The following is a 14,770-nucleotide window of genomic DNA, read 5'->3' as shown; positions in this document are numbered from 1 at the left end:
GTCACAGCATATGATATACATTGATGAAGTGTTCATTAAATATAATTAATATAATAAATAAATAATAAATATAAATAATTCCACTATATCATTTGCTATAGTTACTCTGCTACCATGACTATTCAACAGGGTCAACCTGTGATAGTTACTTTTCCTCTTGCTTACCACATAGCATGAAAATTCCCTTGGATTAGTTTTGACCCGACTGGCTAATCTCCTCTCATATTCTACTTTTTCTTTTTAAACAATGCTTGTCATTTTTCTGGTCTGGTCTGCAGTTTATATTCTTCATGCATCTATTCACTACAAACTGTCTTATACCTATTCCATCACAACTTCTTTTGCTGCACTGCTTGTTTGATTTCACTGTTCATTAATCTTGCTCCTACTCTATTTAATTGCTTAACCCAACCCAGCTATCATACCTTCCCTTAAATTCATTTAATGGAAGGTATGAACCATAAAGTTATGCATCACGTGTGTGATGCATAACTGTATACATGTCAGATACTGCCTTATCATTTCCGGTGCATATCAACATATTTTCTGCACAACTCATCAAGACAATGTATTGATGCTAATTGACTACAGAGCTTCTCATAATCACCAAGCTTATAGTTCCACATATGTTGTGAACTTAGTCCTCAAGGGATATGCCAAGTCCTACAACAATAAAAAATGATAAATTTATACTATTAACAATTTCCTATAAATGATTAACAATTTTCTTTCCAAAGAATTTGTTATTTGTTCAGACTCAAGAATTTCCAGATATTAAATTCCAGCCTTTTAGTGGAACTGCATCAATTCAACTAGATCTTGATCTTCCTATAGGTATTTATCCTTCCATCCTGGCATTATATACCTGAGTTATTAGCCTTATCCCTACTATTCTATTTAGCTGACCATACAAATTAAATTAGCTCTGCTCACATAATCTTGCATACTAACTATGTTAAGTTCTTCTTAAGTATGTTAAGAAGATATTACGAAAGAATATCTTCATTCTTAAGAATATCTTCTTAAGAATGAATATATTCTTTCGTAATATCTTCATTTTTAATGTGATGCTGCCAGTGATTCCATCTTTCCCTAATTTTTCTCACAGCTCTCATATTTGTATTTGAGCAACTGACCCAACACTCAGATCTAATTTAAAGCAGATTAGAACACTATCCTGTACAGAGCTAGTTTAATGTGTTCTGCCTAATTTCACTTTTATTCCAAATAAATTTATTCAACTCACTCTGCCTGCTATTGCAGCTTTCTTATTCTGTTGTCTATTTTCACACTGAATTAAATAAATATTTTTCATTTTTCAATTAAATTAATATTTTTCATTTTTCATTTCATTTTTAATTTCATTTATATTATATAAAGCTTGCATACAATATTTACAATATAAAGTATTTACAAATTTAAATCTATCGATTTGATTATTTTTAAATGTTACTTTTATGAATTTCTCCATATTTTCATGTCTCCTTCTTCTTTCCACCCATGATAATCATCATCATCATCAAATTCCTGCCATGTACCCCCTCAAGGGGTGTGCAGGATATGATAGCACTACATGAAAAATTTACATCATTACTAACTTCCCATCTACAATTTTCCTCCAAATCAGTCTGTTACTTGCCAAGACTGCAACATTATCAGATCTTATATTTCTATTGTCTAAGGCACTTTATACAGTATCAATCCACCTATATCTTGGTCTTCCTCTGGGTCGTTTTCCTGCCAACCTTGCAGAGAACACTTGTTTTGCTAATCTTTCCTCGCCATTCTATTTAAGTAAAAAGACCACCTGGTATGGTCACTTAAATAGAATGCATTCCTGGATGCTGACAATCTCAAGTTCTTTCCTAATATCCTCGTTTTTAATATGATATTGTCATTGATGCCATCTGTTCAAGCCTCTAATCTTTCTCAGGACTCTCATATCTGCGGTCTCTAGTCTTTGGTCAAGTGTTTTACTTTTGACACAGCTCTCAGATCCATAAGTTAAGACTGGTTTGAACACTGTCTTGTATACAGCTAATTTAGTGTTCTGACTAATTTCTCTCTTATTCCATATGAATTTATTCAAATGACTTCCTACCATACCAGCTTTGTTGATTCTGTGGTCTATTTCCATATTTAATTTACCATCTTCACTAAAAATCGTGCCTAAGTATCTGAAATTTTTTACTTGTTCCACAGGTTCTCCATTCAAAATGCAGTTGACATTTTCAACGATTCTGCCTATTTTCATTCTTTTTGTCTTTTTATTGCTGACCTTCATACCATATCTATTACAACAGCTATTCAATTTAGTCAGAGAATCTTGCAGACTTGTAACGGATTTATTTAGAAGTATAACATCATCCGCATAAAGCAAAGAGCTGACATTAACATCTCCAATTTTGATATCAGGTTTAATACAACTTTCCTTCATAATGCGATCCATATAGATAACGAATAACAGAGGTGATAATGCACATCCTTGTCTCACACCAGATTTAATATTAAACCGTCTTCCTGCACTTCCTTCAATTCTAACTGCTGACTTACAACTCAAATAAAGACTAAGTATTGCTTGATATAATGCCCCATTGTCACCATATAACTGTAGCATATTGAATAGCTTCTAAATTGGAACCTTGTCATATGCCTCTTCCAGATCGACAAAACTTAAGTATAGATCTTTGTTATATTCCTATGCTTTCTCAACTATTTGTTGTAAAGTGAAGATCTGATCCTGACAGCCTTTATTTGGCCTGAATCCAGCTTATTCTTCACCAAGTTTTTCTTCCACAATTCTTCTCAACCGTTTCTCAAGTATACTTGCATATATATCTTACCAGGAACACTCAGTAATGAAATGCCTCTGTAATTCTAACATTCAGTTTTATTTCTCGTTTTATATATGGGTACTATGAGAGCTCTACTCCAATCATCAGGAATTTGTCCCTCTGTCCAGGCTTTCTGAACTATGCAGTGCAGCCACTGTAAGACTTTTATACCACCATACTTCAGCATTTCTGGCCGAATATCATCTACTCCTGCTGCCTTTCCACATTTCAAGCCTTCGATGGCTTTTTCTACTTCAAGTATGGATATGTATTCCTGACTGCATGTCTGGTCATTGTTTTTTGCCACTGTGCTGTCATCACTGTTTGTTTCATTTAGCAATTTTTCAAAGTAATTACTCCATACTTCAAGGATGGATATCTTTTTCTCCCATTTTTACAACACTCTTTCCTCCATTTCTAAGCTTCTTCACTTCTTCACCAGAATATCTTTCCACTTCTTGATATTTATTTTCTATGTTCTTGCCAAAGTCCTCCCATGACTTTTGTTTAGTTAGTTTTACACAGTGTTTAGCTTCGTTGCATTTGTCTCTGTATTCTCTAAGAGCACAAGCTGACTTATTTGCCAGGAACTTTATATGTTTTCTTCATATCCTTCAGAATATAGAATATATAAGATGTGGTTCATCATTTGGTATTCATTACACTTGTAAAATGTAAATTATTTATAAAAACATACAAAAATATTAATATTAATAAATTACAAAATATTATTACTGCTCCAAGAAATGAAGACCCTCCACAAGCTTGAATCAAAACAATTTCAGAATATGCTTAAAAATAATTTACTGTGATGGGACTGAGTACCTGTTATTTAATATATTTCTTAACTTTTGAATGTCTTTTGCAATCTGACAATTAAATATTTCATTTGGAATATATATACAGTAAAACCCCGTTTTTATTCCCGCAATTTACGTTTTCCTGCCATTTATGTCATTTTCTCTTGGTCCTGTCTTCAGGCCTATTCTCACGATGTATTGTTTTCCCGTCATTAACAACTTGATGTGGACGTTATTTCCCGTGATTTGCGTTTTTTTTCTAGGTGGCAATACCGATTTTCGAATCGATTTCAGCGGAAATCTGCGCATTTCTGTTCTTAGGTGGCGTTGCTTTTGGCTGTAATTTCGTTTCCGTCATCACGGTGACTTGCACGCATAGCAGCAGTACTGTAGTGATGAGCAATACCGTGATTTTTCAATCACAGTACGAATTGATATTGCATAATTTCTGCAACGTTATTTAGCGTGTGAAAGTAGCTTTCAAGTTGCAGTGGTGGATTATGGAGAAAACAGACAGAAAATGTATTTCGGTAGAAGAAAAGATGGCAATTCTGCAACGTGTAAATTGGCATGCCAGAACACGTATGCATTTAGCATAAGACCTTGGACTCTCCGTGTCAACTTTGAACACAATAGTAAAAAACAGGTCAAGCATTGAACTCAATGCAAAGCAATCTTGCGCTGTCAAAAAAAAAAAAAAAAAAAAAAAAAAAAACAATTAAAGATTTTGTTAAATAGATAAATGTAAGTACATTGTAAATTCATTTATTTTCAGTTATTAAATTTTGTAATCTAGTATGTAGATTCACATACTAGCAGTAAGTCATCTTTTAGCCTTTTTTAAATGTTTTTTTACATTTCCTGCTATTTACGCTTTCCTGCTATTTGCACTTTTTTCCATCAGTTCCCTGAAAAGAGTAAAAGAGGGGTTTTATTGTATACATATATATATATATATCTTCTTCTTCTTCTTCTTCCTTTCAGCCATTTTCTGTTCACTGCTGGATGAAAGCCTCCTCCAGATCTTTCTACCTTTCTCTGTTCATAGCAATGATTGACCAATTTTCCCCAACAAAATTTGACAATTCACCACTCCACCTTCTTTTAGGACGTCCTTGGCCTCATTTTTCTTCTTTTGGAATCCAGTTCATAGTATGGTGGTCCATCGCTCATCTTCTCATCTGGATAGATGTCCGGCCCATTCCCATTTTAGTCGCTTATGGTACAGAATGTCAGTGATGAGAGTCTGGCTTCTTATCAAGGTGTTTTGCTTCTTATCTTTTAATGTGATCCCTAGCATCAACCTCTCCGTATTTCATATATATTTATATATATAAATATATTCGCACCCCCAGCCAAAAGGTGCGAGTTCAAATCATCGATGTTTGTGATTGTCTGTGGAAATACTAGTGGTGGTAGTTGGCGGTAGATGTCATTAGTGTAGATGCGGTTAATTGTAGTTGGTGGAGCGAGTGATAGTGTTTTAGAGTAGATGCCCTCCCTCAATGAGTCCTTGGACTCCCTGGAGATGTCATGTAATAATAATGATAATGATATACAGTGGGTGATCAGTTAACGAACAGTTTGGACTGCGAACAAATCGGACAACGAACACTTTCACAAAAGATTTTTATGTTCGGACAACAAACACATGTTCGGATAACGAACATCTCACAGAACAAACGCAAGAAGAAGCAATGCTGTGTGTAAGATTTGTAGAACTGTATTTTACTGCCATCTATGAATGGTTTCTGGAAAGAGAATTTGAACAGTTGTATACATAACCTTTTTGTGCATTAGTTGAATTCTGTTCTCTGAATTTTTGTGAGTGCTTTTCTGAACTTTTTATTTAAAAAAAAAACTGATAATATTATGAGGTCTAAAAAGAGTGGAGTGTCAAGAACTGTGCTCACCATAGAAACCAAGCAAGAGGTAATAGCCAAAGTAGAAAGTGGGCAGAAGATGTCTGATGTTGCTAAGCAGTATGGTTTGAACAGGTCTACGGTAGGCACAATCTTAGCTAAGAAAGATATAATCAAGAAGACTCAAGCAGCTAAAGGAGTAACGAAAATCACATCTGAGAAACAAACATGTGCCATCCATGAAAAAATGGAGAGATTGCTTTTAGTTTGGATAAAAGAAAGGGAAATGAAAAGAGATGTAACTAGTATGCCTATCATTCAAGAGAAGGCTAGAGAAATTTTTGAAGAGCTGAAGAAACAAACTCCACATTCATCACATGAGGAGATAAAATTCAAGGCTACCACTGGATGGTTTGCAAAGTTCAGAAGGAGATCTGGCATTAAACATGTGGTAATGCACGGATAGTCTGCGAGTGCAGATAAAGAAGAAGCTGAGAAGTTCTTTCTCAAATTTCAAGAATTCATTAAAAAAGAAGGATATTGTCCACAACAAATTTTCAATTGTGATGAAACTGGTTTATTTTGAAAGTGCATGCTGAACCATACCTACATCATGAAAGATGAGAAAAATATTCCTGGGCATAAACCCATGAAAGATCAGTTAACATTACTTTTGGGAGCTAACAGTAGTGATATGAAGCTTAAACTTCATATCACTACCGTTTCACAAAAATTCCATAATTAAAGAAAGAATGCCAGTGATGTGGAGATCGAATGAAAGGGCATGGTTCACACAGGTTCTTTTCAAAGAACCTGCGTGAAGGTAATCCTTGATGCGTTTGTGCCCCAAGCATCAAGGATTACCTTCAGACCAATGAATTGAAAGTTGAACATTGAAAGCACTGTTGCAATTGGACAACGCACCAGGATACCCAAAAGACCTTGAAGATAATTTGCTGGAAGACTTTTCCTGGCTGACAGTTCAGTTTCTGCCTCCAAATACCACTTCGTTGATTCAGTCAATAGATCAGGAGGTTATTGCGGGTAAGAAATTGTACACTCTCGCACTTTTTTGTTGGTGTTTTGAAGCATGCCAATTCTCCTCAACGATAACATTAAAAATGTTTTGGAAAGAAAAATTTGATATTCTTGAAGCTATCCAGCTCATTTAAAAGACATGGTCAGAAGTCACTCAACGACAGTTGGATTCTGCTTGGTGAAAGCTGCGTCCATCCTGCATTCAGGGAGATGGAGATGATGTCCCTGAAATTATGAATGTGTGACAACTGCAAGAGATCTGGAATTGGAGGTGAATGAAGATGACATTGAAGAGCTTATAATGGAACATGAAAAGGATCTGACGACAGAAGAACTCCAAGAACTCTTGAATGAAGAACACCAAGAAACTCAGAGAGATGTGTTTCCTTCTGAAAAAGAGGAAGACAAAAGAGGACCAATGCCGACATCTGCTATTAAAGATCTTTTGAAGAAGTGGGAGGATGTCAGAACAAGTCTTAGAATTGCACCCAAATAAGGTTGAGGTCAATATGCTTGGGTAGAGATGACCTGCTAATGCTTCTGCCTGGTATCTCCACTTGGGCCTGGCTCCCACTGAAGAGACCTCAATAAAGGTCGAAACTAGTCTGGGTAGTGGCCCTTCCCTTAATGCATAACATTATACATATCCGCAAGGAGATGTGTTTTGCATTATGGGAGATACTGAGATAGGAGTGTTGGTAGCTTGCTCCACCTTTGCAATGAGTGCCCTGGTGTTGTACCACCTTACCCCAATCCCTGAAGATACTTTCAGGCGCAAACTTTGTTTGCTCACACTTGGATAAAGGATTAAACTAAATTTATAATAGAGTACACTATTTGAGTAAAGACAGACAAAATGAAATATTGGAAACTTTAAGTAACGCAATCAGGGATACAATTTTATTATCAATTCGAAAATCTAAATATTATTCCATAATTTTAGAATGCACACCTGATGCAAGTAAAACACAACAAATGATCATTATTATTCGCTTTGTTTCCTGTGACAATGAAATTGTCAAGATCAGGAAAAACGTTTCAGGTTTTGTAGAGATATCAGATTCCACAGGACGTGGTTTATGTGCAACAATAATGGAACAACTGGAAAAATGGAACATCTCCATTGAAGACATGCAAGGTCAAGGGTATGACAATGCTGCAAATATGAAAGGGAAAAAAATATAGGCTCCAAAATTTCCTTTTGAACAAAAATCCTCGAGCTTTTTACGTGCCATGTGCTGCTCATACTCTAAATTTAATCATTAATGATGCAGCCAAAGTGAATGCTGATACAATTAGTCATTCTCTTACAAACATTGGGCAATCCTTTTAAAGTTCGTAAAAAATTTAACATTGCAACAGCCATCAGAAACGTGATGGGAAAGTAAAATTAATGCAATCCACCCTCTACGATATCAGTTAGGAGAAATTTACGATGCACTTTTTGAAATTTTAAATAATGAAAATTTTAATAAAGAAACTCAGCATGAAGCACAAACATTATGTGCTAAAATAAAGGACTACAAATTTATTTGCTCTCTTATAACTTGGCATGATTTACTTAACGGAATAAACCTGCGAGTGAAATGCTTCAAGACAAAAATATGAACATTACACTTGCTTTACAATCTATCAAAAACTTAAAAATATTTTTACAAGAGTATCGATGAGATACAAATTTTAAAGAAATTCTAAAAACAGCAAAAGAACTGAGTGAAGAGGTGGATGGAGAACAAGAATTTAAAACTGGTACAGAAGTTCATCGACAAAAGAAGACATGACAATTTGACTACAAGCATCATGATGAAATGCCACAATCACCAGTAGATAAATTTAGAGTGAATGTGTTTTATACACTTCTAGACGTTGCAATGTGTTCGTTAATAGAACGTTTTGAACAATTAAAAACATATTATGATAATTTCAATTTATTGTATAGATTACTACAAATTAATAACAAAGATTTACGAAAAAATTTACGACAATTAAAACATAAATGCAATAGAACTATATGACGAGTTATGTGCTTTCTGGGATATTTTTCGGAAGGATAATTTAATTCAAAACCCTTTCGATATTCTTAATTTTATTGTGTCCAATAATTTATCTTTCCCTAACTTTTCAATTGCTTTAAGAATACAATTAACCTTAGTGTTAGTGTAGCGAGCGGTGAACGTTCCTTTTCCAAGTTGAAATTGATTAAAACCTACTTAAGAACAAGTATGTCACAAAAAAGGCTTGCTAGTTTGGCGTTAATAGTTATTGAAAATGATATATGTGCGGAATTAGATGTTAAGACCATTATTTCTAATTTTGTGAATATGAAATCAAAAACCCTAAAATTTTAATTAAAAAAATTTCAAGTATATTTATGTAATTTAATTTATTTTCTGTTATTCTGTAAAGATGTTATTTTTTTGAATACTTATATTAAATGTTCTAATTATTTCTGAATTCTTTTCTTATTTTCTCATCCGTCTTGAGTTTCTTTTATTTTCCTAAAAGGTAGTTCCACTTATAAAAAATTATTAAAAACTTTTTACAAGTTACTAAGGATTTACTAACTTGTAAAATGAAAGAATTTTTTAAACTTTAGTTCAAATAAATTTTAACTTTAATTTAAATTCATTTTAATTTTGTTAGCGATTTGGGTCAGTGAGAAGGCTATAATCCCTGTATCATTATATTCGACAATTAAAGTGAAGTGGCCTTGTCAAAATTTGCTTTAACTTTTAAGAATTTTTTGAATATTCAGGTTTTTAACGATTATCCTGCCTAGTCAAAAACACCTCCGGTTCGTTAGCGAACCGAGGGCGTTTTAGTGAACCAACGTGTGGCTATTCTGTCAAAATTTATTTTAAAAATTTTAAGTATTTTAAATTTTTATTATCGTAAAAGAGCCACACACACACCCGGATCGTTACAGGGGCGCTTAGATAGAAATTTCATGTGGGCGCCAAAGACCCTATCGCCGGTTCTGCTTATAGTATTATAAGATTTTTCCCATTAGGATTTCAGTGTTGGATCAGTACACCCAAAGATAATTTGCATAAGTGAAACTTGGTTGAATCACATATCAACCAGGAACATTATGATGACATTGAACTATATTTCCATTTCTTTAAATTTGCTAACCCAAATTCCTTGGTGTAAGCATTCAACCAGTAGACACATCACAGATATATATAGGAGAACAATTAAAAAATATCACACCAAAATTCACTTTGACTGGTATATCTCTCAATATATTATTATGCAGCTTTTACTATTCTATGATTTTAGAAATTAAAAGTTGCACTTACTTTCCATTGAGCCACATTAAATCCTCTTTATAAGAAGGACTAATAGCAACTGTTGTTTGAGAACGCATCTGAAATATATTAAAATATAGCATCATAATATTAAGCCAGAACTTGTATTACAACAAAACAAACAAACTAACTAAATTATAAAAAGATGTTCATTAACTGGATTATATTTTGATAGATTTCAAACCAGCATCTTCAGAACACAAAATGTTACAGTTTACACACAACAATGAGTAAGTAAAACATTCAAATCATAAGAGACAAAAGATTCAAAGGCCTAATTTGACACCCTCTAATATTGTACAAAAGAAGTATTATGGTTGTATAGGAATGGATCTTAAAATAACAGTTACCCAATTTTTTGGAGAGCCTCTGTAGTTCAGTCAGTATAGACGAAGCCCTTTGGTCAGAAAGACCTGGGTTCTGATTTATGCAACAAAATCTAGAAGACTGGAAGATGGCCAAATGACTGGACTAGTTCCACCATTATCCCAATCTACAAAAAAGGCAATCACAACAAATGTGAAAACTACCACACCATTGCCCTTATCTCACATACCAGTAAGATTTTACTACACATTATTAAGGAAAGATTACAAAGTTTTATAGACCATCAGATCTCAGAAGAACAAGCAGGATTCAGAAAAGGTCGAGGAACTAGAGATCATATATTTAACATCAGACAAATAATCAAAAAAGCAAGGGAATTCAACTTAAGCCTTTATCTATGCTTTATAGATTACTCCAAGGCCTTTGACTGTATGAGGTGGGATATTTTATGAGATATCATGCAAGAATCAGGAATACCAAACCATCTAGTAACCCTCATAAAGAATTTATATCAAGGAAATCAAGCAACAGTAAGAACTGAAAACTCAGTGTCCCCTGCATTTCAACTTGAAAAAGAATCAAGACAAGGATGCATACTCTCACCATTACTATTCAACCTTTACAGTGAAAATATAGTGACAAGATCTCTAGAAAAGTGGAATGGAGGCATTAAATTAGGTGGCCGAACATAGCAACAAATGAACAGGAATTATCAGGAGTAGTGCTGATATTAATTCTGTACAGGAAGATTTCAATAGAGTTTTAGCTTGGACAAATGAGTGGGGTATAGTTTTAATATTAATAAATGCAAGATGTTACACTTTGGGATACAAAGATATAAGGCTACATACTGTACTGGTGGAGCTGTACTTCAGGAAGTGGACGAGATTGGGATCTTGAAGTGATGATAGACAGTGAACTCAAGTTCCAAGGGCACATAGCAAATGCTGCAAAGACTGCACATCATATTGCTGCTATGATAAAAAGTATACAGACACGTAGAGATAAGGATGTGGTGGTGGTGCCTCTATATAAGGCATTGGTCAGACTACATATGGACTATTGCACTCAGGTTTGGTCACCTGGTTTTCATTGTGATGTGTAAACACTAGAGAGGGTCCAAAGACAAATGACCAAAGTGATATCAGGACTATGGAGTGTTGGTTATGAACGGTGTTTGAGGGAATATGGATTACAGAGTTTAGTGGCTAGGAGGAAAAGAGGAGATATGATAGAGACTTTCTAGTTAATTAAGGAATTTTATCTTATTAATAAAGAGTGGATGTTAAGAATGAGAGGCCATCCCTGGAAGTTGTATAAAGATGTGGTGAAGAAGAGTGTGAGGAGTACATTTTTTGCATGGAGAGTTGTTGGTGAGTGGAATGCATTACCAGAGTGCATTGTGAATGCAGGTAGTGTAAATAACTTCAAAGCTCATTATGATAGACATGTTGCTGGTTGAGTGGGCCTCCCACCATGAGTCTGTTGACTCCATGCAGTTGCCAAAAAAAAAAAAAATAATAATAATAATAATGAGCCTCCATAGCTCAGTCAATATAGATGAAGCCCTTTGGTCAGAAAGACCTGGGTTAGATTCCCATCAATGATGTGAGGAACCTTTATCTGGTTCTATTTGGACTAAAGGTGAGTTAGCCGGTCTCACATGAAGGTAAGGGGTTTTTGCACCCAGAAACTCAGGTTTTCGTCCCCCAGAATAGGCAAACCAGGCGACACACGCATCTATAGACATAGGACACACTGAGAGGCATAGAGCTAACCACCTTATCCTCGATATGGTAGCAGTTAAGTGAATAGAAAATCCTTGACACTGCAAAGTAAAAGAGGAGGGTAGGAATAATAATAATAAGAAGAAGAATAAAAATAATAATAATACAGTGAGAGATGAGTTACAGATAATGGACATATGGTGATGCTGCTAGAATTGGCAAAGGCTTTCGACAGGATGTCACATGGAATGTGATAGATTCTGGAGTAAGAGTCCAGTAGAAGGCCTGTGACTAGTGGTGTGCTCCAGGACCCTTTACTTGGGTTACTACTATTTAATTTTTACATTCATAATACAGGAAAGAACATGAGGCGGAAATATTCAGTTATTTGTTGATGATGCAAAATTGGATAGAGCAACAATCAATAAACATTATGTTAAAATTTGGCAGAATAATTTAAATATACCGGCAATATGAACAAAGATAATGGATGTCAGTTTAATGTGGCAAAGTATAAGGTTATACATTTTAGAGGAAAATATTACCAGCTCTGTACCATATTGATTACTCCAGGAAATTGATGAAGCGAAGGATTTTGGATTGGTGGATAGAAAGTTAAAGTTTAGAGAGCACATTGCAAAAGTGGCTAAAACAGCTCATTGGTTTACTTGGTTACTGAAGAACACTCTCACAAGTAGAGAGAAGCAGGTTATTATACTTCTTTATAGTAGTCAAGAATGGACCTTAATAAGAACCCATCTTGACTACTGTGCAAGGATCTGGTCACCTGGGTTTCTTAGAGATAAGAAGGAGATGGAGAGAATCCAGAGGTGAGTAACCAAGATGGTGGCAGTTCTATGAAATGCACCTTATGAGGATAGGTTGAAGATTTATGGTTACAGAAATTGGCTGATAAGAAAAAAAAGGGGTGATATGATTAAGGCATGCAATTGCTGAAAGGATTTTACAGGATTAATACAGAGGAAGTTTTTCGGAATAGATGTGGTGGTGAGAGAGCTAGCGGCTAAGCCTTGAAAATTGAGCAAGTGTGTGGTTTGCATAGGTTTGCATATACTTGGCATAATGTTTAGGGCCTTCCTCGATGAGTCTATGGACTCCATAGAGTTGCCAATATAGCAATAATAATAGCAACATTAAGCTTAGTTTTATGTTAATGAAGCTATCCCTTTTACTTTTATTATGAATTTAGCTTTTATTTACTTTTACTTGTTTGATCATAGCTGTTTTATAAGAAAATTTAAAGAAGCCTCAGAAATGCTCCATAACCCTGTAACAAAAACCAGGTTTAATCATATAACAAGTTTGGTCCGCATTCATCAATGATCAAACAAATGTAGAAGGATATGCCAAGCTTTATGCCACAAAATGCAACAATTAGCATTGTTCAGATTGTTCAAACACTTGCATATTAGTTAATCCAATGGATTTTCACCACTCTTTTTTTTTATGTTGCTCCCATGAAAGGTTATTTGTATTTGGTACTGTGGGTGGGGTAAGGATTTTCTTTATTTTTTGTATTTTTTACATAGTCTGGAAACCCTTCTCTAGAGACTAAGCATTAAACTTTTTCAAGTCACTTCAGGCCTCTATAATCAAGTGGTCTCACATCAAGTGATAAAATTCATCTCCAACTAAAGACAATCACAAACATCCATGCCTGTAGCAGAATTCAAACCAGCATCATCAGTGTTAGAAGTCATGTACTGCTGATGTTTTAAGTCTGACAACTTAAGAAGCTTTTTAGGCTATGTTCTTTATTTTATTAAAATCTGTTTCTGTTTAAAAACATGTGGTCTCCATACTGGAAATTAAATGAAAATACTGTATATGCAAATACTGTAAATATAAAATGATGTAAATACAAATGGAATGCATAAATTAATTGACAAATGAAATTTACCTGGCTCTTTGAAAGGGTAACACTAAGAGAATCGTTTAATGGCAATATGGACTCTTCATTTCTTTTGCCCCCTACAAATAAAAATAGAGAATAAGGATTTAGGATTCTAGAATTTGAATAAGATACAACGCTAATGCATTTCTGCAGTGCTCAAAATTAAACTTTTCTATTATTACTATTCCAAATACTACATGTATGCACATTGTAATACATGCGCAGTTCCTCATCTTTAACACTAGATGCAAGTTATCTATCCAGTACTAGATGTTACTCTACTTCGACTGTTTCAGTATGCATAAAAAAACAACTGCATTTAGTACTCTGGATGTCAGTAAAGCTGCGGGACTGGATGGTATTTGACCATGGATTTTGAGAGAATGTGCCAAAGAACTGGCAGCGCTGTTGACTTGGCTTTTTGATGAAAGTCTGGCTACGAGAAAGGTACCCAGGGAATGGAAGGAAGGTAAGATGGTGTCATTGCATAAGGGCAGTAGCAGACTGGAAGTGTCTAATTATAGGCCAGTTTGTGTCATCAGTAGTTGTTAAGGTCTTGGAGAAATTAGTGAGGGACCATATATAGCGTTGGGCAGATGAGGTAATGTTATCTGTGAGAATCAACATGGATTTGTTAAGATGCTCTTGCTTTAGTAATATGATTGCCTTTTATAATAAAGTGACAAGAACAGTTGATGAGGGAAAGGCATACTGCCATTTTTTGGGGGGGGGGGGTTCTGCAAAGGCATTTGACAAGGTACCACATGATAAGCTGATACTTAAGTTGCAGCACATGGGTTTAGATGTCGGGTTAGTCAACTGAATTCAGGATTCTCTGTCTGAAAGGTATCAGAGAGTTGTCTATGTTGGGGCAATATCAAGTATGCAAAAGGTTACAAGTGAGGTCCCACAGGGCTCAGTACTGGGACCTGTATTGTTTAACCTTTATATCAATG

The 14,770-nt window shown here is 34.8% G+C and overlaps 1 protein-coding gene across 3 annotated transcripts in view; it reads right to left on the bottom strand.

Annotated features, from left to right (window-relative positions):
- The window catches only part of Mvd (mevalonate diphosphate decarboxylase), a 137,938-nt gene that overhangs the window by 92,015 nt on the left and 31,153 nt on the right, over nt 1–14,770 (bottom strand). For all 3 annotated transcript variants that reach the window (XM_090408722.1, XM_090408723.1, XM_090408721.1), the window contains 2 exons: nt 13,821–13,891; nt 9,837–9,904 (listed from right to left, as the gene is read on the bottom strand). In XM_090408722.1, the coding sequence (XP_090264848.1) occupies nt 9,837–9,904; nt 13,821–13,891 (139 nt within the window). The remainder of the gene's footprint in view (nt 1–9,836; nt 9,905–13,820; nt 13,892–14,770) is intronic.

The sequence above is a fragment of the Typopeltis vanoorti genome, chromosome 18 (assembly GCF_054136105.1).
Source record: "Typopeltis vanoorti isolate ZY-2024b chromosome 18, IOZ_Tvanoo_1.0, whole genome shotgun sequence".
Taxonomy (NCBI): Eukaryota; Metazoa; Arthropoda; class Arachnida; order Uropygi; family Thelyphonidae; genus Typopeltis; species Typopeltis vanoorti.
The sequence above is the reverse complement of the archived record's forward strand: the minus strand, read 5'-3'. Positions and strand labels throughout refer to the sequence as shown.